Source organism: Nerophis ophidion, linkage group LG07 (genome assembly GCF_033978795.1).
Source record: "Nerophis ophidion isolate RoL-2023_Sa linkage group LG07, RoL_Noph_v1.0, whole genome shotgun sequence".
NCBI classification, from domain to species: Eukaryota; Metazoa; Chordata; class Actinopteri; order Syngnathiformes; family Syngnathidae; genus Nerophis; species Nerophis ophidion.
In genome coordinates, this window is record NC_084617.1 from 21,700,246 (window position 1) to 21,726,970 (window position 26,725).

At 41.5% G+C, this 26,725-nt stretch overlaps 1 protein-coding gene across 1 annotated transcript; it reads right to left on the reverse strand.

The window, feature by feature from the left end:
• On the reverse strand, positions 1-26,364 carry LOC133556051 (ras-related protein Rab-40C). The gene is made up of 7 exons (XM_061905640.1): positions 26,079-26,364; positions 21,353-21,516; positions 13,345-13,405; positions 8,504-8,564; positions 8,346-8,423; positions 8,028-8,250; positions 1-5,827 (listed from the first exon to the last, which is right to left on the reverse strand). Exons 2-7 carry the CDS (start codon positions 21,504-21,506, stop codon positions 5,553-5,555), a joined length of 852 nt encoding a protein of 283 aa, XP_061761624.1. The 5' UTR covers positions 21,507-21,516; positions 26,079-26,364; the 3' UTR covers positions 1-5,552.
• Positions 26,365-26,725: the final 361 nt, after the last annotated feature.

The window sequence follows — 26,725 nt, forward strand, 5'->3', positions numbered from 1 at the left end:
TAAACTTTGAACATTCAATTGTTTTATTGTGAAAAAGTCTCCCTTCAAACACTCACAGCATTGAAACTGTACAATCAATAATTTAAAAAAAGAAAAGAAAAATAAACGTTTCAGCTTATTTCTCAGCCACACAGACACATTCACACCTAAGCAGCTTTGGACCCAAAAATAGTGTTTCACTTGAGTGTGGTTCTAAGTCTCCGTTATAAATCTCACAACACTGATCCTCTGCACAAGCCCAACAGGCGATATCACCCTGCTTCCCTGGAAGGGTCCTGAATCTTCTTTCTTTCCTTGTCAACAAAATAATTTAGAATCTTAGCTGAGTAAAAAAAAATCCACAGGAGGAAGATTTAACAGCAAAAAAAAGAAAGATGGAAAACACAATTACATGTTTGAGTCCACGACTGTGGACAGGAACAACAACAAAAAGTTTTCTTGGTCGTCATCAGAGTTCTTCTGGAATTCTTGTCAACAACAAACACCCAAATTCATTTTCCAACTGAGACGACGCGCGTCTTATTTTTTTCATAGAGTTTATCATCACAACGTCCCTTAAAAAAGAAAGCTGATACACATTAAAGCCCATTTTTGTGCAAAAGACCCCCAGTAAGTGGCACAAGCATTAGTTCCATTTACGGTTGTATAGTGGGAAGGGGATTCATATGGCCCCATTTGTCGCGGTTGACCTGACACATAAAACGTGATAAATTAGGGCGATGCACTATCTACCTTAGCCGCCAGACGGCAGTAGAGTGTTGAATATTTTAAAATGTGTTTTATGGGCTATTCCAAATTTTCTATGCAGAGTGGCGCTTTCCATCATTTCAGCAGACTGCATTGTAAATTGATAAACCCACCTACCCCCACGTCCTCTCACGTAAAATCAACACAGGAATTGGACCCTATGAATCCCTTCTCTACTGTGGTTTATACCCTACACTCAATCCAGATTGTTAAACATATCATGCGGGATATACAAAAAACAAACTCAAATCATTTGGATGTTGTTTTTTTATGATGCATGCTTTGGTCGATGGTATGTGTGGCCACGTTGCGGAGAGCAGCGGGTGGAAAAGTAGTGGCTGGCGCAGGAAGGAAGGAAACACATTCCCAACAGGAGTGTTGCTAGAAACAAAATCTACAAGTTGTCTTGTGAAAACATGAAGCAGTGAAAAAAAAAAAAAGGTCTGATCGGCTCCAAAATGTAGCTGCACGAGCCACAGGACTGCAGTGTGGAGAATGTTTGGGGATACAAATAAGCCATGTGTGTCTGGAGGCTTGAAAAAACACAAGTAAATCTCTGAAAACATCAAAGTTAATGTAATTTAGGGGGTTAAAAGACACTAAAAAGGTGATTTGGCCAAATGAGAAAACAGTGATTCTCAAACTGTGACAAGTGGGCTACATCTAGCGGAAGGCCCACAAAGTTTGTAAAAATGTACTGTACACTCTTTTGTGCGTTGTGTGTAATGTTACAGTAGGATAACATATTAAATATACTTGTTAAATAAAACTTATGCTTTTTTTCAAACAAATACTTAGCCTTACTACACTACTGTATTTTATTGCTGGTCATTATAGTGGTTCTTGGAGGGTCAAATGTTTTCTGAGGTGGTGACAAATGTTTGAGAGAGCCAGATAGAAGTCGAAGTGGCATCGCATCAAAAACACTGAGAGGAAAGACACGCTGAGGAAGGGGAGCCTCTGAAAAAACAAACCGATGGAAAAAAAGGCGAGAACAACGGGCTGTGGCGTGGAAGGAAACATGGCAGAGGGAAAGAGGGGAGGAAGATGCTAAAGGATGAAAGAGGAGCGAGGAACTGCAGCGCACTGATGAGGCCCTCCTGAGATCTGTGAGAAGAGCATCTATTATTCAGCAGCATTGAATCTTGTGACGACGTGCGGGGGCGGCATCAGAAGACGTGCCGTAAAAGCAGCGCCATCGCATTCCCATGCAGCAGATGACACCTGAATGCAACATCTGCCATTTCCAGTGGCGCCCTGAACGCAGCCAAATGTAAATTTTCTTGTGCCGACACCTGAATCATTTCATTTCGGTGCTAGGCTCTCAAAACAGACTCAACAGGCACCTAAGTGAGGGATGCCCAAAGCGGGGCCCTTCGGCTCATTTCATTTGGGTGGCTACCAAAATGTATTGCATTCATTTTGACCTCTTTCAAGCTGCACGACTATGTATGCTAGGCTACCCGAAAAATAAAAAAAAATTTGAAAGGTAAAAACCTGGGAGCTAAGTCACTGGAATCTACCGTATAAGGAACAGTGGTACCATGTTTCCATTTACAGTAAAGCACTGTTAAAAAAACAAGGAACACAGATTTTGCAGTAAAAAAAAAAAGTAGCAGCTCAGTCGGCAGAAATTTACGGTATAAATAGCAGTGGTATTGTTTTTCAATTCACAGTAATGCACTGTAAAATAAAAAGGCTGTAGATTGTGTATAAACTAGCAGCTCAGTCGGCAAAATGTTACAGTAAAAATAACAGTGGAACCGTTTGTTGTTTTTTTTTAACATAATGCACTGTAAAAAAAACGGCTGTAAATGTTTACGGGAAAAAAACTGGTAGCCCAGTTGCCAAAACTTTTATGTCAAAAAAACATTGGTAGAGATTTTCAATTTTCAGTAAATTAACGTCAAAACTAGGGCTGGGAATCATTGGGCACAGCACGATTAGATTCAGAATCCATTCTCGATTAAGTGAGTGCCAGTTCTATAATTAACAACATTCCTCCATAAAATAGGCTCTGATAAATGTTTATATTACTTAAAAGAAAACGGGTTTTGATTAACAAAATTCTACTCAAACATTTGTTAAAGTCAAATACAAATAAGGCAACAAGAGAAGTATCCAACACTTCTCTTTTCTAAAGTAAATTTGTGCAGCAGATATGATCATATACATCAACTATATGATTTACCTGAGTCGCTGGACAGGACATTTAAAAAAAACCTAAACATTTTCAATTGATTTTTCTTTTTAATTAAAAATTGATACAGATAAAACCACTGTATATTTTATGGTTAAGTTCTGGTAACTTAGCTGCGAGTTAATTTTTTTTAACAGATAATCTATAGATTTAATATACAGGCCAACTAGTTGCCATCTATTGAGCCTGACAGTCTCTACCGTCTAATATTCATGTATGGCGGTATGAGTCTAAATTCCTCACACATGGTGCTGTTGCATGGTAAAAAAACATTAGCACATTTTCACTTTGGCCCTTGGAGTCAAAAGGTTTGGGCACCCATGACACAACACAAATGCAACACGCGACTACAACCGTCCATGAATGCCACACACACACACACACACACACACACAGTTATGCAGCAACATCCTCCAATGAAAAGAGCCGATTTTCCTCGCGGTCGTGTGTTGGGAGATGGATGTGTTTCGCAGGAACAGCTGGACCGCAGCTGTCCAACACGAGCGGATGGCGTAACGAGGGCAGTTTCAACGCGATCGTGGGTACAGTGAGTCATGCCCCTCCGACATAAACATTTAGCAAATAGTTTTGGTGGCGCACTAATAAGCAGATGGGCTCGCTGGCAGATTAAATGCATGAACGCCAAAAAAAAAACAGTTGTCAAGATTGTGCTTTGAAACCAGCGTTGGAGTATAGCCGAGAATACTGTTGATGGTCGGCGTTTGGAGAGGAATATGGGTGCACAAAAATATAGATTTTTATCCGAATCGCGATTCTTGTTTGAATCGCAATTCTTATTCATACTGTATCCAAACTAAAATCAATTAAACCTTTCCTATCCTGTAACCTGTTTTGAAAAAAGTTTTTCTTTAAAATTCTTGTACCAAATAATACAGCGCGAGAATCGGTTTGAATTCAGAATGAATTCCCAAGAATCGAAATTGAATCGTTAGGTGCCCAAAGATTTGCACCACTAATAATTACGAGATTGTGTCGACTACTAACATTATGTCGGTGATGAAATCGTTTTTTTGTATGTGTGCGATATGTATTATTTATTGCTCCTTTGTTTTGTCGTTGTGTTTTAAATTGTAGTAAAAAAAAAATGTAAGTAGAAATGGCACCGCTTAAGTGGCAGCTGGTTGCGTCCGCTCACTGCTCTTTTAATATCCTTTGTTTACCTATTGTTTAGTAACCACATCATTTCCCCACAGTGGGATGAATAAAGTCTATCCTATCCCGTTTGTTGTGGTTCTAAAGTGCAAAAACTCTTCCTGTTTGTTTACACGCCAACACGCACCTCCACAATCAAAACGAGACCCCTAAAAAAGAGCTACTTCCTGCTTCATGTTTGTGCTAAAACTACCTTTTTAACCTCCGCCTCAGAAACCACCTGAGAAACTTCAGACGTATCAGGAGGGGAAAGGGGCCAAATGTGGCATCGGGCCTCAGTGCAAGTATTACTAGCATGTAGTAGAATTACTAATAGTATTCTCAGGGCGTTCAAGCGATCACAATGGACTGTTTGGTTTGTTTCAGAAAACGTTTCGCCTCTCTCAGGTAGGCTTAATCAGTTCATGCTCATAGGCTTAGATCGGTCAGACCCAGTCTAGCAGCTGGTGCCAAAACATCAACTATCTATACTCCGACACAAGGAGGTTGAGCCTGGGTAAGGATGGTTAAAACTGTTTGGATGCAAAAAGAGCAACCGTACTGTCAATACCAACAATAAATTCCCCTCAATCGCTGTGGAACGACCACTAATAGCCCAAAATGAGTAGGAAAACTCACGTTGGCATTCGTTTCAATTTTAGAAAACCCAGAACAATCCAGTTGAGATTGGTTACACGCCCTGGGAATACAACGACCTGGATGAACGAGAACATCCGTAGACATTACTAGTATTCATAGTACTAGTAGGCAAGCCAAAGTGTATGAGGAGATCAAATACCGTTGAAGGAAAAAACAGGGAAACTTTCTTTCCCTTGACTTGTGCCAAGCCAGAAACCAAGAAATAGATGAGTCATGTATTGTAGCAGTGGCTGGTGTCCATGGCAACAAGCCATCCCTCTGGAAAGTAGGCGGTGATGCGTGGAACACAAAACAAAAAGGAACCTCAAAGAGTGGAACCCTTCTTAATGGTCACCACTAGTGAGCAGGGCTAGTAAAGAGTCACTAATCAGGAAGAGGCGTTGGGGGCGGGGTTTAAACCTCTTGTGCAGCATCAATTCAAAGGCCAACCCAAAAAGGCGGTGGAGTGTGCTCGTGTGCGAGGACTTTTAGCTTATTGACTTTTAGAAAGCAGATGAAAAAGGTTTGCGATGCAGACACACGATGAGCGTACACACGTCTGTACAAGTGGACAGCGCCAGAGTCTCTCATTTGACTCGTTAAGTAGCAGCGGGACACTCAAATGTTTCACTTTTTCTCTGCGACGGGCCCCTTAGCCACGCCCCCTGGCAATGATCTGAAAGGTTGGGGCCTGGTGGGAGTGGCACATCAATCCGAGGGTTGAGGGGTGCGCCGCTTTCCTACACTTCACGCCCTCCTGCATCCCGGCGAACGCCGCAGGGTCTCGTCATCGTCCGCAGGGGAAAGGGGGAAGTTAGGAGATCTTGCAGTTGTTGCGCGTGCAGTTCTGCGGGGGGCTCTGCGGTGGACGGATGGACTTGGAGCGCTTCAGGCTGTTGCCCTTGGAGCCGCCGGCGGGGTTGGCCAGCGAGTAGGAGCGTCCGTGCATCATGACGGCGTTCATGCCGTTGGCCATTGAGAAGGACTTGAGGTGGGACTTTATGGCCACGGGAAGCGGGAGCTTGTCGATGAGGTGGACCGGCGTACATGACACGATGGCTCGGCAGCAGAGATCCTGAAGGCTGAACACTGGAGAACAGAATCGTTAGTCAGGTGATGTTTTTGTTTATTGTTAAATCACTAAACGATTGGTACCTAATACTGCCCTTTTTTGGCACCGATCGAATCCCACCGGTGCTAAAAGGCACCGATTGACATAAAATCCAACAGTGCTACGTTACGTGTGCGTGACGTCACGCCCGTTCGCACTTTGCAATCACTTCAGCAGTACTGAGAGCGGACTCAGCCAAACTACCTCTAGATAGTGTTGCAATTTTAAATGCCAACACAGCAATTGACTGAGAAACGCTTCAACGCAAGTTAAGTAGGGTGACGCTTTTCCAAAAATACGCTAGCCTGATGCTAATACACATTGGCTTTTCTATTGACATGCTACTGATTAGCATTACGAATTTTACATGGCAATTTCAGCACTTTCAAATGTGTTACTGAAAACTATAACTGAGATGCACGTTACAATCAAACATAGTTAGTAGAGTCAGACGGTAGAGCATTCGGCCAGAAACTTGAGGGATCCTGGTTCGAATCCAGCTCCCGCCGTCCTTATCACTGCTGTTGTGTCCTTGGCAAGAAACTTAGTCCACCTTGCTCCCAGTGCCACCCAAACTTATGTAAAGGTAGCTTAAATGTAGATAATGGGGAACTTAAAGGGGAAATTTGCGTTTTTTTAATTTGGCTTATCGTTCACAATCATTCTGAGAGACAAGAAGACACACGTCTTTTTTAGGAGATTTTAAAGATGATAAAAACGCTTGAAAGATGCAGTCACAGTTGCAGCCTTCGAAGCCCTCTAAAATTACTTCAAAACCTTCCATCGATGTTTTTTATACACACTGCAAGTCTATATATGATGTAGTAACAGACACGTTCATAACAATATGTAATATGTACAATATCTACCGTATTTTCATCATTTCAATAATTTTCGGGACTGATTTATTTCGTGCATTGATTTCTGTTTCAAAAGCGGCGCACTTCTGACTTCTGACAACATGTGTGTTCCTACTTCCTGAATCAAACACGAGTGTGTTTTCTAATCATGGCAGACTTGGTAGTAGGCAACAAAGAATACTATTTTTGGACAAATGAGGATTCACAACCTTCGTTTTGAAGCTAAATATACTGCTGCTTATAGATGCGAACACGAAGAAAGAGTGAGACGTTTGAGCAGACGGAACCAAGAGAGGGGGATAAAAGCAATTTTGAGGCTATAAACATGGAACCAAACTATTTTTACATAAATGGATTGCTTACCCAAAATCAACAAGAAACTTCCCCGGCCAGCTGGATCATACAAGTCACTTTAATATTGACCGTGATACACGCAGCAAGTCATGCATGTTAGTACAACTACAGTACATAAGATGTCTGGCTAGCTGTATACAAAGTAAAAATACATGAAATGTGGGATAATACTTTACAGATACTGTAATCTGAATCTTCATGTTTTTCAAGCAGTACAGATTGGTGTCGTATCACATTGTGTTGTGCATTACAAACCCAAACGCGTTTCGTGTTGTTGTAGAAGCCAACTTATCTCTTGCCATAGTTAGCTTTGACGGCTAATACCGAAGCATGCCGGTGTGCTACTACGATAGAAAAATACTTCCTCAGTGTTTGCTCTTACAATAACAATGTCTATACAGCTTGATTATTATAAGGGTTAAGGAACGTAAATTAAGTATTGTTGATGGTTTTTGAATGCATTTTAAAAGTGATAGCATTGCTAGCCACCTAGAAGGAGCCGGGTTTTATGTTTTATATGTTTGAAAGCGGAAAAAAACTAAAACTTCAGTCTTCTTGTCTTTTATAAATATTATGAACGATAGGCCAAATTCCCCAAAAATGCAGTTCCTCTTTAATGTAAAGTGCTTTGAGTCTTTAGAGAAAAAGCGCTAAATAAAAATAATTCACTTCACTACAATACTTACAGTATTAACACTTTTTAGGGCGCAACAAAAGACCAGACAGCAGAGACTGAACTGACTAGCAAACATCCCATAAAGTATACACTACACATTATTATAATCAGCTATTTTTTAATGCTGCAATAAAAAAAAGTATTTTACTAGCAAAAAACACATTTAATAACACACAAAAGTACTGGAAATTGGTACCACTAAGTACCAATATCGATTCCCAGATACTAGGAATTGGTACTGTATCGGTTCAAATGAGAGTGGTACCCTTCCCTGCACCTAAAACGCACCTCGGTTGGGCTTCCAGAACTTCTCCATGCCGTGTCTCATCAGGACAATGCGCGACAGCTCTGTAAAGGACTCGATGACGTTGAAGTTGCACAGCGGGCTCACTTCGAAGAAGGTCATGCCATTCTTCTCGGCGTAGGCCCGAGCCTGCTCGGTGGGCACCTGCCGCTTGAAGGCCAGGTGCAGCCGGTTTCCCACCAGGATGCGAGGCACGCCGGGCGCATGCTGACGGTGGAACAATCAGAAGGGGTTCATTAACATCAGCCTTAATACACGCCGTATGACACCTCAACAAAATGTTACTGCATGGCTGCACTCACCTCATCAATCTCCCGTATCCACCTGTCGATGCCGTCAAAAGACCAGCGGTTGGTGATGTCGTACACAAGCAGGATGCCCTGCAGGAAGACAAACCATAACACGTTCTAGAACCTTTGGAACGCTCAGGTTTCTAAGCTATTATTGGCATGCCACTCACCTGTGCTCCACGGGAGTAGGAGCGGAAGATAGTGCAGAATCTCCCCTGTCCTGACGTGTCCCTGAAGAGCAAAAGAAGACATCAAGGCAACTGGAAGGTGATGGAAGATCCCAATGACCGCATTTAGGGTTCTATTCTTCCAAAATGCTGCGCAAAAATAGGTCTGTCAATGTGTGCCTTCATCCAAGGTGTGCACTCTGGGTGAAGCAACTCTTAAAAGGGGAACTTCACTTTTGTTGGAATTTCGTTCACTGTCCTTTTGAGAGCCAAGAAAACAAAAGGTTCTTGGTAGCCAGCAATGCAGCTAATGGTAGCAATCGATTCTACATCAAAAATACTTTAAAAACTGTCAACAATACTTAATTTACATTCTCAGAAAATTATAAAATCTATTCTGATGGCTTCAATTGAGACACCTAGAAACATCCATTCAGTTGAGGATAAAATGGCTATAATGCCACTCTGTATTAACTTTCAAAAATCTATAGGCACACAGTTGTTTTCTTATGAGAGTGCGACCACAGCGGAAGTTGACCGCGCTATCGCCCGTGTTTTCGGGACACAGACTTTTCAGCTGGTCATCATTGAACTATGTGACTTTTGAATAGAATTTTTTTTTTTTTTTTTGACAGGTACTGTCAAGCTCACTCAGGCAAGCACACACACAAACACCTGTCTGAGCCTAAACAAAACTCTTAACATCACAAATAACATCAGAGTGGTTATAATAACAAGTGAAAAAAGTTTTATCAACAGATTATTGTTCAAATCTAGTCAGGAAGAAGAAGCTGTTGTAGCCTGCATACACATACTACGTCACCATGACGACTAGCGTACAACATCTAGTGTGGCTTGGATTTATATAGCTTCTTCAAAACGAAAGCGTTATGTTTTTCATGGATTTTAATTACATTTACAAGTGTGAGGAAAACTCCATCCCCCACAATTTTCACGCAGCTTTTTGAGGGCCTGTTTCCAATAGCAGTTTATACGCGACCAGGAAGCAGTTGAGTAGTTGGCTGGAGTTGAATGAAGTGTGTGTACAACGCTCGCCAGAGATGATGCATCTCTTGTGTTGTGGCATGCTACATATAGAAAAATTAAATACCATAAGTTCTGGCCTATAAGCCACTACTTTTTGTTATGCTTTGAACCCTTCGGTTTATAAATCTAATGATGAGATTAATCACTCCAGAGAACACATCTCCACTGCTCTAGAGTCCGTGCTTTACACCACTGCATCCGACGCTTTACATTGGACTCGGTAATGCATGGCTTAGATGCAGCTGCTCGGCCATGGAAACCCATTCCATGAAGCTCTCTACGTACCGTACGTGGGCTAATTGGAAGGTCACATGAAGTTTGGAGCTTTGCAGCAACTGACTGCAGAAAGTCTTTGCACTATGCGCTTCAGCATCCGCTGACCCCTCTCTGTCAGTTTACGTGTCCTACCACTTGGTGGCTGAGTTGCTATTGTTTCCAAACGCTTCCATTTTATTATAATAAAGCCGAATGTTTATTTTGGAATATTTAGGAGCGAGGAAATTTCATGACTGGATTTGTTGGACAGGTGGCAGTTGTGTCATCGGATTTGCGGCCTTATGTTTTGGACACTCGGGTGAAGAGAGGGGCGGAGCTTTCTACCGATCACCACCTGGTGGTGAGTTGGCTGCGATGGTGGGGGAGGATGCCGGACAGACCTGGCAGGCCCAAGCGCATTGTGAGGGTCTGCTGGGAACGTCTGGCAGAGTCTCCTGTCAGAGAGAGTTTCAATTCACACCTCCTGGAGAACTTTGAACATGTCACGAGGGAGGTGCGGGACATTGAGTCCGAGTGGACCATGTTCCGAAGCTCTATTGTCGAGGCGGCTGATTGGAGCTGTGGCCGCAAGGTTGTTGGTGCCTGTCGTGGCGGTAATCCCAGAACCCGTTGGTGGACACCAGCAGTGAGGGATGCCGTCAAGCTGAAGAAGGAGTCCTATCGGGTTCTTTTGGCTCATAGGACTCCGGAGGCAGTGGACGGGTACCGACGGGCCAAGCGGTTTGCAGCTTTAGCGGTCGCGGAGGCAAAAACTCGGACATGGGAAGAGTTCGGGGAAGCCATGGAAAACGACTTCCGGACGGCTTCCATGGTTCTCGCCCGGAAAAGGGTGGAGTGCCATCTCCGGGTTGGGGAGGAGACCCTACCCCAAGTGGAGGAGTTCAAGTACCTAGGAGTCTTGTTCACGAGTGGGGGAAGAGTGGATCGTGAGATCGACAGGCGGATCGGTGCGGCGTCTTCAGTAATGCGGACGTTGTATCGATCCGTTGTGGTGAAGAAGGAGCTGAGCCGGAAGGCAAAGCTCTCAATTTACCGGTCGATCTACGTTCCCATCCTCACCTATGGTCATGAGCTTTGGGTCATGACCGAAAGGATAAGATCACGGGTACAAGCGGCCGAAATGAGTTTCCTCCGCCGGGTGGCGGGGCTCTCCCTTAGAGATAGGGTGAGAAGCATCTGCCATCCGGGAGGAGCTCAACGTAAAGCCGCTGCTCCTCCACATCGAGAGGAGCCAGATGAAGTGGTTCGGGCATCTGGTCAGGATGCCACCCGAACGCCTCCCTAGGGATGTGTTTAGGGCACGTCCAGCTGGTAGGAGGCCACGGGGAAGACCCAGGACACGTGGGGAAGACTATGTCTCCCGGCTGGCCTGGGAACGCCTCGGGATCCCCCGGGAAGAGCTAGACGAAGTGGCTGGAGATAGGGAAGTCTGGGCTTCCCTGCTTAGGCTGCTGCCCCCGCTACCCGACCTCGGATAAGCGGAAGATGATGGATGGATGGATGGAGGTGGCATCTTATGACAGTTCCATGCTGGAAATCACTGAACTCCTGAGAGCGGCCCATTCTTTCACAAATGTTTGTAGAAACAGTCTTCATGCCTAAGTGCTTGATTTTATAAACCTGAGGCCAGGCCAAGTGATTAGGACACCTGATTCTGATCATTTGGATGGGTGGCCAAATACTTTTGGCAATATAGCGTATATCTGCAGTTTATAGTCTGGTGCGGCTAATAAATGGGAAAAAAATAAAATACAAATAAAATAATTTTGTGGGTGTGGCGTCTGGAAAATACGGTAGTCGTTCTGCAAGCAAAACTGTCGTCTTGTCTTAAATTCAAGTCAGTGCTGTCACCAATGCCACTGGACGGCAAAGCCAGACAGGTTCCGAGGTGTTGCCGTTCAACAGCCGTTACGTATCGAGAGGAAATATCGGGTTAAAACTAACAAAAGGTACACACCTCTAGCTTTTCTGTGGCACCTGCAACATGACTCACGACAATGATAAGTAGCGGCAGCACACATTGGTGGGGAAGAGAAAAATGGACAGAAAAAGCGCAGCGAGACGGCGGAGGAAAACCTGATGCGGCATAAAGAAAAAGGATTCTTCAGCAAAACTTCCCTCCCTGGGGGAACAAGCAGGCGCTGGCTCTCCACTCTATTTCTACTAGACACACTTCACACTCAGCACCTTTACTGGACGTGTGTATGACGTATGGAAGGACACGCGGTGCTGGTTACACATGGTTCTTAAAAATGTAAATCCAATATGTCTTCTCCTGCTGCAAGGAGAAAGAAGTATTCAGGCTAGATCAGTGCTTCTCAAATAGTGGGTGGCGTGAGAGGTAACAGCGTATATCTTGACACATACAGATAGATAGATAAATAAATTAACATTCAGTTCACGTGAAACAATTATGTCCCCTGAAAAAATAACTGTGAGCAAGTTTCAAACGGCCTCTTTAACGCAGTGTTTCTTAAATAGTGGGGTGAGGGCCCCTTGGAGGGCATGACGTGAGAGGTACCGTATTTTTCGGATTATAAGTCGATCCGGAGTATACGTCGCACCAGCCGAAAATGCATGATAAAAAAGGAAAAAAACATATACACATCGCACTGGAGTATAAGTTGCATTTTTGGGGGGAAATTTATTTGATAAAATCCGACACCAAGAATAGACATTTGAAAGGCAATTTAAAATAAATAAAGAATAGTGCACAACAGGCGGAATAAGTGTACGTTATATGACGCATAAATAACCAACGGAGAACGTGCCTGGTATGTTAAAGTAACATATTATGGTAAGAGTCATTCAAATAACTATAACATATAGAACATGCTATACGTTTACCAAACAATCTGTCACTTCTAATCAATAAATCCGATGAAATTTTCTTCCTTGATGTTGCTTCTAAACAACTCTGCCAACTTCAAAGGTGTGCGCCGCTTCCTCTTGTCGTTTTCTGCTGCATATTTCACTACGTCCAGCTTGTCATCTGCAGTACATGATTTCCTTTTCGGTGCCATTTTTGTTCAGCCCTTCTCAGTTTTTATAAGTTACCGCCAACGATGAAATGATCCATTTTAATAGCTACGGCAGTAGCATATAGCAGTTAGCATTCCATGACCCACAATGCACTTCTGCCATGACCCTCCCCCGCCAATTCTTATTGGTTGACGTGTGTGTGACGATTGCTGACGTGTGAGTGACGATTGCTGACATTTTCTTTGTGTCTTCCGGGAATGAGATGAATGATATTATTTGATATTTTACGGTAATGTGTTAATAATTTCACACATAAGTCACTCCGGAGTATATGTCGCACCCCCAGCTAAACTATGAAAAAAAACTGCGACTTATAGTCCAAAAAATATGGTAATAGCGTCTTTAGTGTCAATAAATAACTATATTGACAATTATAAATAAAAAAAACTTTAACTTCAGGGGGGCGTGAACAATATTCTGTCCCTTAGGGGGGGCGTGAGAAAAAAATAGTTGAGAACAACTGGGTTAGAGCAACTCACCAGAGCTCCAGCTTCACCCTCCTCCCATCCAAAAGGATGGTAGTGGTCTTGTAGTCGATTCCTGCATGGACACACAGAGAGGAACGTTATTGGTTGTAATCTTTCATTGCATAAAAAAAGAGGGAATTTACACACAAGGCATCACAGAATGTCATAACTAGCTGGTGAAACTAAAGAGTGTAAGACTGAACAGATTTGGAATATTCATGAATAGTAATGAATCTTTGAGCTCTGGTGATCTAACACATAACGTTGTTCTTATGGGATCTTTCGGATCATCTCTTGTGTTTATTAAAGATAATCAGACCTTTAGTGAGCACTACTCATGATGATAGATGAAGCAAAAGAACAAGGGTGTTCACACTTTCCCCGCTGAGGGCTGCACAGGGTCAACTTAAAGCTTGCGGGACCATTCTGATGTTTTTCATTTTTAAAACCAACACAATATATAGATTTTTTTAACCTTTAGGAGTACCCTCAAGTTTGGTCCGAGGACCCAAAGTGTCTCAGCCATAAAAATTTAAAAAAATAAGTTGAAAAAATGTGTTTTATGTCAAAGAAACTTGTTTTTTTTTTAATGTAAAAAACACAAAGTAGGCAATATGCCTCCCCAATTTTTTTCTAAGTGGAATATTTGATGTGAAGTAATTGGAACCTTTGAAAAAAAAAAGCACACTAAATTATTGGGGATTCAAAAGGGTACCACTCATAGTGTTAAAAATAAATATATATTATTTTTAAATTCTACTTCCAACTCTTAAACCTGCAGTTCAGCTTCAAATCTATCCATTTATCATAAGTTTACATTATTTTTTTAATGTTTTTTATTCATTTATTTGTTTTATGGCAAACACCATGAATTGATTAACGTGGACCCCGACTTAAACAAGTTGAAAAACTTATTCGGGTGTTACCATTTAGTGGTCAATTGTACGGAATATGTACTGTACTGTGCAATCTACTAATAAAAGTATCAATCAATCAATCAAAAACACACAAAACATGCAATATTTTCCCTTAAAATATTTCAAAGTGGAATATTTGATCTAAAGTAATTGGAGCCTTGAATTGGTCAATAATTCATAACAACATTGAGTTTGATTCATTGCATAATTACAGTCAACATTGTAACTTTTTCTTGTTCCATTTCAGATGTTTGGTCTTTAATTCCACTTTTTTATGTTATTTTTTAAATGTATTTTCAGAATGCGCAGTTAAAGAATTTGCTGCGGGCAGCACTTTGGACACCTCTGCAATAGATGATTCAAGGAAAAGGTTAGAAGTAGCATATAATGGTCCAACCGGGACCTTTCCGTTTTTATCACGTCTAATAATAAGTTCATTGTTGTGTGTAAGATTTAACGGCACGAAACCTGTCTGACTACACCTGCTGTTTCGTGTCCGGACATGTTCCTCTACATCATCTCAACTGCTTTCTGAGCTTTTCACATAGCTGGTAACTCCCGCAGCTAAACGAGTGAAGCGCTGCCGTATGACTTCTACTTTCAGCTTCATGAGAGTGAAAACTGCTAGAAGGCCATACCATATTTCTTGGAGGCCAAGAGCGAGCAGGGTTGTCAAAAGACATACTTAAAGAACTAATCAAGTCTCTTCCTGTGCTGGGAATGTGTTGTATAGTGCTACAGGAGTTTCTGCCCACTTTCCAAGGCTGGTGTGCTAATAGCAACCGATTCTCCATCGTCATGAAGCCTCCATTGGACTAAAGTGCTGAGCAAATTACATTGCACAGATGGAGAGAGAGTGCTTCTTGCACCCCGACTGCTATTGGCCTCACGCCATGATCGATAGCAGCTCTGATCACTTCTGTTCCGGGAGAGGAGAGCGTGACTTGCTCAAAAGGATGGATGTTGATTTGTGTGGCGTCTGCTGTGATCTCCCTTTGTCACTCATTGTCTTCAGCACAACCAAACCTTACGTGTGGTGACATACACCTATAATCACGATTAGGATTATCATTGCGGTATTTTCGAATGCGCTCAAAAATAGATAGATAGATATATAGTACTTTATTGATTACTTCTGGAGAGTTCCCTCATGAAAATTAAAATTCCAGCAGCAGTCTACGGAATTGAGATCGAATTGAGATCGAAAAGTACTTATTCATACACTTTTGACCAAGTTATTTTTCAAATAACCAGAATAAATAGACACACTGTTGAGAGCCACTATTTTGCGTGTTTTGTTTTTCTTACGCTTCATTGATAGACTAATTTTAGTCTGAGTATTTGATTTGTTTTAATGGCTGAGCTTTTTTTTGTCCTAAATATAGTTTTGTACTGAGGCCATTTTATATATTTAAATGAAAAGTGAAAAACTAATAAAAGCATATATTAGGGACGGAGCAGCAAAAAGCTGCTAAGTCCTATTCCAATTGTTATTTATCATTTCTGGCGAGCGTTGTGGCATCCAACTCTGCTCAGCGGTCCTTAGACGCATCCTAAAAATACCTCCGTCACATATGCACAATTGAATATTTTATTTGCTCAGATAGTAATGTGTTTATGTACGTTTAGATTAGAAATCACCGTTTCTTAATGGGGAAAGTTGATGTCTCTTGCTTTCATGTTAGCATTTAAGCACGCGAGCATAGCCTCCATATCATAATTTCATTTATTTTTACATCCCTAGTATCGTCATCCATGTTAATATTGTTCTGCACATAGTATCATAGTGGTAGTAATGGCATACCGTATTTCCTTAAATTTCTGCAGGCCATATAGTATGCGCCTGCCTTGAATTACTGCTGGGTCAAACTCGCTTCGCAAAATAATTAGCGCATGCTTAGTATTACCGCCTGGTCAAACTCGTGACATCACGAGTGGCACTTCCCCTGTCATCATTTTCAAAATGGAGGAGGCTGACTTCAATACCGGTATTTTGAAATTGCATAAAGGGAAGAAGATTAAGACCTATTCAGTAGGATTTAAGGTCCAAGTTTACGTCACACTCAATTTTTTACTGCATGCCTTTGGTAAGCGCAGGAGTGAGAAGAGGTTTTAAATTAATTAGCGCCCCGGCAGCAATTCAAGGAAATGCGGTACATCATGTAGTAGTGTCACGAACGCAGTGTCATACACTTAGTATCGTATCATACACAGAGCAGGGCTGGGCGATTGACACCTAATTGATATGAATAAACAATGTGTTCAATAAATGTTCAATATTTTTTTATCTTCTGTTGGAAGAAAGCAGAAGTTGCAAAGCAAGGTGGGTTGCATGAGGAAAGGCACTCGCTTTCTGGTAATCGAGCAACACAGGAAAGTGGTCAATGATCCGTGGGAGTGACACGCTAACAGCCAATCAGGTAACAGTATCCAATATCAGGTATGTTTGCCCCATCTTTTTGTCCATCCATCCATTTTCTACTGCTCATTCCCTTTTTTGGGGGTCGCTGGCGCCTATTTCAGCTACAATCGGGCGGAAGGCGGGGTACACCCTGGACAAGTCGCCACCTCATCACAGTGCCAACACAGATAGACAGACAACATACACATTCACACACTAGGGCCAATTTAGTGTTGCCAATCAACCTATCCCCAGGTGCATGTCTTTAGAAGTTGATTCACGGTTAATTCTATGTTTGGAGTAAGAGAGAGTAAAAATGAAGAAATTGTGGCTAAAGGGGGAAAAGTCACCTACACAATATGGCATTTTTTTTAATTCTGGCAAAAGGACCATAGTCTGTAAATTATGCAAGTTGTTTTTCCCCACCACTACTGGTAATACCACACACTCTTTAGAGCACAGCTGTAACATCCTGGCAATAAACCTGCAGAAAATAGTTCATCTCAGGTTTGTCTATGTTTACATTTTCACACTTTGCACTATTTTCTTTTACTTTATTAAGCATTTCTTACATATTCCTTATTTTTGCACTGTTTATTGTGTGATCATTCATCGCCACGCTTTGATCCAATCACAGTCTTCTTCTACTGGCCTGATTTGTCCTCTTCAAATATTTACTTTGGTCACAAAGCTTCTTAGCCAAAGGAAAGGACACCAAGAGTTGACATTATGTGCACTTTATAATTGATGAAGACACTTCTCCGCTATCGGACAACAACGAGAATAGCAACCGGACTTTTTCTCACGCCATTTGCTCCCAATGGAGCCATGATTACAATGAATGCTCCATTGCACTATTAGCCTAACAAGGAATGTTCAATTATGTATATTGTAGAAATATTCATCATGTGTTTCCCACAGGACTGCAATCTATTTGTGGTGGTGGGTTAACAAAGTTACATATACATATATTAATGACAAATCTTTGTGTTACTAGTTATTAGTATCTACATTTCAACTTTTTCTTGCAAACTTTTTGCTCATTATTTCTATTTTTACTTTCTTATTATTTCTACATTGTGCAACAGACCATTAAATTCGCAAATGGCCCTCTGGTCGCAGTTTGTCTATAGGCACCCCTGGTTTACGTATTTTACCGGGAAGTGTCATGAGCCAACGGAAGAGTGTCTTCAGGATCTGTCTTTTTAGCGACATTAATAGTCACGACTCCTGCAAGTCAAAGTCTGGGATGTGGGATGTGGCGGTGTCATGCACACCTCATCTTGCCCTGCAGTCTGGATCTCCAATCTTGTGTCAAATACTTCAGCTTTCATGACAGCTTGTATTTGTAAAGTATGTAAAACGCAACAAACACTTGCTGTTTTTGTTTTTAAATGCATACAATGTGGATACAACTCTGTACTGAAACCGAAGGTTGCAAACGGGAAAAAAAATCAGAATACATCCATTGTTACACAGGTAGGCCCTGATAAAGGTTTGCATGTGCACAGGGCGGCAGGATCAGTGCTCGCGCTGGACATCCTCTGTCTTCAAATATTTTCTTTGGTCAACATTTTGGACAGTCAGAAATAAAAAATATTAGACATATTGTGGATTCAGCAACATCTTTCTAAAATTTTATACCTGCTGTATAATATAAGGGGCTGATTAAAACAAATATAATTGATGTGTTTTAGACATATCGTGGATTCAGCAACATCTTTTTATAATTTTACACCGGCTGTATAATATAAGGGGCTGATTAAAACAAATATAATTGATGTGTTTTAGTGACTATTAGTATATTTTTAATGACATTTGTTTTTTTTACAACATGCTGACTTGTGACATACAGAGCTGAGGGGCATGTTTTGTGTGTCAGTGGGCGTACACTCAGAGCGCACACGGAGAAACAGTGCGGAGAAGAAAAATTACAAATAGAGGCAAGTCTACTGGTTAATAAAGAGAGTACGTGAAGCGAAATTTGAAGGTAATTTGGCTTCAAAATTATCGATCAAAGTGACGCTTTGTAAACACGGAAGCGCTGCGCGGCAAGCAGTGCTTTAAAACATGCCTCATCAAAGATGTCATGATTCAAGTATTACAATCTTTGCTTCAAACTTAATAAAACATTTAAATAACAATCATCCAGACCTGCAAAATGAGTTTCAGCTCCCCTGTTGTGCACATGTAGACACGTAGACGCACACATAGCTGGTTGGATTCTTGCCAGATATTAGCGGAGTTAAAACCACCCACATAGCGCAAACTAATGCAAGTGAAAAACTACATTTTGTAAGAAATTGCTACAATTTGTGTTTTATATTTAACTAAATGTGTTATACCTGCTACATGTTTATCTGTGTAGTTTCAGTCATAGTATTGTTTTTAGTATTTGCTAATGATTTTAATTGTCTTAAAGCACAGACAGTGGCCACCATAAATCATGAAGAATTTAATATAATGTCAGTAAAGCTTTCTGTTGTACTCTAACCTAATCCCGGATTATGGTAAGGTAAATGTTATGTATAAAATTATAAATGGTTCTTTGATTAAAACAAGAAATAATGCCTCTTAATTTTTATTTTAATCTTCTAAAATTTTTATTTGAGTGCAATGAGAACCATTTGGTAATGTTTCGTAATATTATTTGTTAAAATGAAGCCAAAAATGAAATTGTTCCGTGGTCCCCTTTATTTTGAAAAGTATTTAAATACATTTTGGTACCGGTACCAAAATATTGGTATCAAGACAACCCTAATTCAGACCAATGTGATTTGTAACTGATGTAAGGCGCCCGTCACCACCAAGACCGGTAACACCACAACACCTTAGTCATGCTCACCTTTTAGAGCACAGCTGTAACTTCCTGGCAATAAACCTGCAGAAAATAGTTATTCTCCGGTTTCTCTATGTTTACATTTTCACACTTACCATTATTTTCTTACACGTTATTGAGCATTTCTTACATTTGCACTTTCATTTGAAGAAGTTAATAAGTGTTCAACGTGATTTTACAATTTTGTTTAAATAGAGTGTTTTCCATGCTTGTGTTGACATTTGCTTTCTGCCTAGATAGCTGAGTGGATTATAATTAGAGTACGACTACGTTTGAAATAAAAATGTTTACTTTACATTTCATACACATATATATATATATATATATATATATATATATATATATATATATATATATATATATATATATATATATATATTATTTTCAATTATTATCGAATGTTGTTTGTCTATCTGTGTTGGCCCCTGTGATGAGGTGGGGACTTGTCCAGGGTGTATCCCGCCTACCGCCCGAATGCAGCTGAGATAGTCATGATAGTCATGATAATCATGAACTGATTAACGTGGACCCCGACTTAAACAAGTTGAAAAACTTATTTGGGTGTTACCATTTAGTGGTCAATCGTACGGAATATGTACTGTACTGTGCAATCTACTAATAAAAGTTTCAATCAATCAAAAGAAAGGCTCCAGCACACCCCACGGCCCCAAAAGGGACTAGCGGTAGAAAATGGATGGATGGAATGATCGCCACCAACTGATAGAAAACACCAATATGGTAGGGCTGGGCGATATGGACAAAAAAGTACATCTCGATATATTTTTATTTAAACTTGATATTCGATATGTATCTCGATATATTTGTCGGTGAAATTATACATATAAAAATGTTAATTTTTTAGCGATATTCAGTGAAATTGAAGTGAATCACAACTGTACTGTAGACAGTCAGTGGCACTTTTATTAACCGAGTTAGTCAAGATGGGTATTAACAGCACAGAAAAGAAACTATTTAGGTAATACAGAATTACATAACATAAAATAGAAACATATTATTTTTACATAAAATAAATAACATAACTGTGCAAATAATACAAAATGTATCAGACTCAGATAAAATTTTTTTTTTTTCAGGCAGGCCCTTTGTGATTTCCCTTCCTGGTTCGCCCACCTGCCCTATCAGAATCGAAATCAGAAATACTTTATTAAATAAATAAATAAATAAAAAGTCTGGCCTTTGATTGGCCTGTCCCTAACCAACAACCAACCAATCATGGATGCTCTTTTTAGAGTGCAAGCACTCTTGGTAGGAGTAAGGGGTGGGGTTCAGTAGCCCACAACAGATAAGCGGCATTTGGTAATTTTAACATAAAATAAATTATATCGATATTTTCTTAAATCATATCTTGTTTAAAAATATATCCATGTATCTTACAAACTCGATTATCGCCCAGCTCTACAGTAACGTAATACAGTTTTCAGCCGTAATAACACCCAGCCCTAATAATAACCCTGAGGGATTGATCTTTATTTTCCGTCTACTTAACAAAACCACCAGCATGACCCAAATGTAAATAAACACGACGACTGATAACATACACAAAGTCAGGAAGAGACTGTATCATGAAGTGACGACGTCTGCAATATTTGTGTATACCTTCACGGGACAAAGCATGAAGATGAGCTAAAACTGTCGTTCACCGATGAGGTCATGGAAAAAGCTGGGCGGACTGGCTGGGTTGACAACAATGTCCATATATTCATGTGAAAGCACCGTGTGTTTGGATGCCGTGGACAGAGTGTCCCTTGTGTTGTTCTCATTACGTTTGTGATGAGCAAGCATGACACAACAGGACGATCTGAGGGTCCAAAGATGTGACGGGAAGAGACGAAGCCGACTCACCGCTGCTGTACGCGTACGGGGACTCGGCCGAGCCGTCCTGGAGGCTGTCCAGGATCTCCCCTTTGCCCACGTCGCTGTCCCCCACCAGGAGGAACTTGAGGAGGTAGTCGTAGCTTTTCACCGGGCTGCCCTGACTGCCCATGGCCTCTCGCATGAGCTGAGCCCTGCGGGACGTGGAGACGACGAGGATGAGGAAATGACAATGACACAAACACTACCCTGCTCCAGAATAAAGATGTCCATGGGGGCAGGAACCTGCTGGCGACACAGTCCAGTGTCATGTGTAAACAACTGGAGCGAACCAGCAACAATTCACCTGGGATAAGGACTTAACACAGGGGTGTCCGAATGTTTTCCAGCGAGGACTGCATACATAAAAAATTAAGAATGCGGGGGCCACTTTGGTACATTTTGTTCTTTAAAAATACTAAAACCAATACAATAAAGATCAATATATGCGAAACTATCTGAACACAAAATCCATATCTTTGCTACCAAAAAATATCCTACATAATGGTGCCCTACATTAAGATCGGTAGGTTGTGAGTTCTGCCCACTGCTCCCCTCACCACCCAGGAGGTGATCAAGGGTGATGGATCAAATGGAGAGAATAATTTTGCCACACCTAGTGTCTGTGTGACAATCATTGGCACTTTAACTTTTAATTTGCCAGCATAAAAATGTCTTAAAGAAGTAAAACTGACAATACTACAGTAGTATTGGTCACGAGACCAGACCAGAACAATCAGACTGTGCTGTTCAGTATCTTGGCCACTGATTCGCTCAGCCTCAGGAAGCATTACTAAAAATAACATTCAAACTTTTTTGTTAGCCAATTTTGCAGACAAACGCCTCAGACTTGTATACTTTGATACTTGACATGCTAAATGTTGGCATGCTAACAATAACATGGCAACATTTGTTGCCAATGTTGCAGCCAAACGCCTCAAGACTCATATAACTTGGTCCTTGGCACGTACTAAATGTTAGAACTTTATTTGTAAATTTTGCAGCCGAATGCCTCAGACTCATATAACTTGGTCCTTAACACATGCTAAATGTTAGCATGCAAAATTTTTAGCTAAATTTGCCACCAAACACCTCAGACTCAAAAATTGGTACTTGGCTAACTGTTAGCATGCTAACATGCAAACTTATATTTTTGCCAATTTTGCAGCTTAACGCCTCAGACTCATAACTTTGCACTTGACCCATGCTAAACGATAGTATGCAAACTTTTTAGCTAAATTTGCAACCAAGCGCCTCAGACTCATAAATTGGTACTTGTCAAACACTCAATGTTAGCATTCTAACATAACTAGCTAACTTTTTTTAGCCAATTTTGCAGCCGAATGCCTCAGACTCATAACTTGGTACTTGACAAGTGCTAACTAATAGCATGCTAACAATATCACGCTAACTTCATTAGCCACTTTTTACAGCCAAATGCCTCATACTCATATAACTTGGTACTTGACACGTGCTAATTATGAACATGCTAACAATAACATGCTAACTTCTTTTCTGCCAGTTTTACATCCGAACATCTCAGAGTTATATAACTTGGTACTTGACACATGGTAAAGTTAGCATGTTATTTTTATTTTAGTTAAATTTCCAGTTGAACACCTAAACATCATACAACTTGGTACTTGACAGGTTAACAATAGCATGCTCACTTTTTTCGACAAATTTTCGGGCTAACACCCTAGAGTCATATGACTTGGTACTTGACACTATCTGTTAGCATGTTAAATAGCATTTTAAAGGTGTCTGGTGCATTTCCAATCCTTGCACATCCATCCATTTTCTACCGCTTATCCCCTTCGGGGTCAAAAAGGGCGCTGGAGCCTATCTCAGCTTCAATCGGGCGGAAGGCGGGGTACACCCGGACAAGTCACTACCTCATCCCAGGGCCAAAACAGATAGACAGACAACATTCACACTCACATTCACACACGAGGGCCAATTTAGTGTTGCCAATTAACCTATCCCCAGGTGCATGTCTTTGGAAGTGGGAGGAAGCCGGAGTACCCGGAGGGAGCCCACGCAGTCACGGGAAGTACATGCAAACTCCACACAGAAAGATCCCGAGCGCAGGATCGACCCCAGAGACCTTCGTTTTGTGAGGCAGACGCACTTACCCGTTCCATCGTGCTGTTCCTCTTTGCAGATTACAGCATTTAAACACAATTTTTCTCAGAATGGCATATTCTAGTTTTTTTGTTTGATATTCAAATCCCAGATGTTTTTAGTTTATCTTTTGAATGTGTCATGAATTGATTAACGTGGACCTCAACTTAAACAAGTTGAAAAATGTATTCGGGTTAGGGTTGGGCGATATATCGATATAAACGATATATCGCAGGTTTGTCTCTGTGCGATATAGAAAATGACTATCGTAATATTCGATTATATGTTCTCACATAGTTGCTTTTAGCTGCGTGCATTACATTACTGGCGTTTCTCACTCCTCCTCGTCTCCTTCACACAGAAACATAAAACAAGCCCGCCTTGTTACATACGTCACATACTGTCACGCGTCTAGCGTCATACGCTCTCGCCGAGAGCTAACGTTAGCATGGCTAAGGTTAGCTGAGGCAGGTCCAGTTGCTTTTAGCTGCGTGCATTACATTACTGGCGTTTCTGACTCCTTCTCTTCTCTCATTCTTACAGAGACGGAAAACAAGCCCGCATTCTTACATACGTCACATACTCTCGCGCGTCTAGCGTCATACTCTCTCGCCGACCAGAGAGGTAGCAGCATGGCTAACGTTAGCTGAGGCAGGTCGAGTGGAGCAAGTGACAATACAAGAGAGAGATGGTGCGAAACTGATCACAAATGGAGGAAGAACAATGAATGCCCAAAATAAACACCAGGGAGCCCATCATTTGGCGGTGGTTTGGCTTCAAGTGGGAATATATTCAGCGGACAACAGCAATATGCAAAGTATGCAGCAGAAGTGTTACTACAAAAAGGTAGCAGCACTATTAATTTGTTCTTTCATCTAAAAAGTCACCCGTGAGAGAATGAAGAGTACCGTATTTCCTTAAAATAGCCGCCGGGCAAGTAATACGCGCCTGCCTTGAATTACTGCCGGGTCAAACTCGCTCCCCAAATTTATTAGCGCATGCTTACTTTTACCACCGGGTCAAAATCGTGACGTCACGAGTGACGCTTACCCTGTTGTCATTTCCAAAATGGGGGAGGAGTTATTTTTTGCTTTTACTATGTGTAAACCAGGGGTCTTGTTCCACAGCCATACAGATCACACTAATGGTTGTGATATAAAACAACTTTAACACTCTTACTCATATGCGCCACACTCTGTGAACCCACACCAAACACATTTGTGGAGAACATTGGCTCTGTAACACATTATAAACGCAACATAAGAATTACCCAGAATTCCAATGCATCCATGACTCTTGGCTATATTATACAGACCGCTAGCACCAAACCCCCCCTCTGTGCGTCGTTTGAGGTGGGCGGGGTTGGTGGCGCGTTTATAATATAGCCAAGAGTCATGGATGCATTGGAATTCTGGGTAATTCTTATGTTGCGTTTATAATGTGTTACAGAGCCAAGGTTCTCAGAAATGTGTTTGGTGTGGGTTCACAGAGTGTGGCGCATATTGGTAAGAGTGTTAATGTTGTTTATATCACAACCATCAGTGTAAAAGGTATGGCTGTTGAGCAAGTATGCATTGCAATCTCGTATGAGAAGCAGCGATATGCATGCGTCCGGCCGGCACGCAGATAGCGTTGTGTAAAGGCGGTCGCGATGACATGTTGTAGAGCAGTGGTCCCCAACCACCGGATCGCGGCCGCAGGGGAATTATTTATTTATTTAAAATCACACTAAATTTTTTTACTGCATGCCATTGGTAAGTGCAGGGGTGAGAAGAGGTTTTAAAATTATTAGCGCCTGCCTACTTTTACCGCATGCCTTGAATAAGCGCAGGAGTGAGAAGAGGTTTTAAATTAATCAGCGCCCCGGCGGCTATTCAAGGAAATACGGTAGTTGTGATTTCCCTCTCTGCATGAAAGTTTAAAATGAGCATATATTAATGCAGTATGAAGAATATGTTTTTAATGTAGACACAAAATATTGTAATATATATCATATATCGCAATATGTCATAAAAATATTGCGATATTAATAAAAGCCAATATCGCCCAGCCCTAATTCGGGTGTTACCATTTAGTGGTCAATTGTACGGAATAAGTACTGTACTGTGGAATCTACTAATAAAAGTCCCAATCAATCAGTCAAAGTCACGGGCCAATAAAAACAAAGCTGCGAACCGCAAATGGCCAATGTGCCATACTTTGGACACCCTTGTTCTGCAGGGAAAGACAAACTAGGAATCTTGTGGCAGTATGGGACATACTTTTGTGGGACTTACAAGACCTGGCAAAACAATCCCAAGGCTTTAGTGAGACGTATGTGAACTATAAATCATCACAAACTTAATTTGACTGGAGTTGTAAACAAGCTGTCTTAAAAGGGTCCAAAGTGCTAGCAGGGGAACAACAAGCTAATAGCCAAGCAGCTAAGCGCCTATGCTAACACGGGTGACCGCTGCCAACGTCATGGAGGCGCACAAAAAGTATTTAAAGACGCCGTCACAGCACATATTTATTCCAGTTTACATGCTGGGGTTAACGGTTAAATAAAACACGCGTAGCTGTTTAACGGCTAGCTAGGAAGCAAAATGCTAACCTGGTGAGCTCAACTTCCAGCGGCGTCTGCGTGATCCGAGGCCGCCTTTTCGTGCTCAATCCCGGGTACAAAGATTATTGGAACCTTCCTCCGTTACATCCGAGGAATCGTCGTGGAGACAAAAACGCCACGGAGAATTAATAAAGCCAGTCCGAATCTCTGCGTGTGCTCCGCCGTGTCAGCCCGCGACATCCATGTCAGTTCGCTCCTCCGAGCCATGGTGTTGGAATAGAAGCCGACAACAGGGACGCCTCTGCCGCCGCCTGACAGATCACTACTGCCGCCTCCTCTTCAGCTGCAGCGCCCTAGTGCCAAGCCCCGCCTTTTCAGTCGTCCAATTGGTCGCTTTGTTCAGCGCCGTAAACAGGGACGCTGCCATTGGTCGAGACAAGCTGTCACTCAAGCACGGCTGTCAACAACACGCAGATGGTGAAAGGAACAACAAAGCTGATCCAATTGTCGCACTGAACAAAGACACACAACCCTAACACTCTTGATACAAATAATTATTGACCGCCACCGTAACTACTTAAATTACTATATTTAATCAGTTTCGTGTTTAAAAATAGGACCGTTTCATCGCTTTCTTTGTGACAATGGGTGATTATGACACTCCCTCAAGCATAAATGACACCAATTATTCAAAG

Excerpts from the sequence above, each read along its gene's own strand:
- LOC133556051 (XM_061905640.1), bottom strand. The coding sequence starts at position 21,506 with ATGCGAGAGGCCATGGGCAGTCAGGGCAGCCCGGTGAAAAGCTACGAC. Across the intron at positions 8,565-13,344 it reads AGGGTGAAGCTGGAGCTCTG|GGACACGTCAGGACAGGGGA; the intron begins GTGAGTTGCTCT and ends TTTGCTCTTCAG. Across the intron at positions 5,828-8,027 it reads GTTCTGGAAGCCCAACCGAG|TGTTCAGCCTTCAGGATCTC; the intron begins GTGCGTTTTAGG and ends TCTGTTCTCCAG.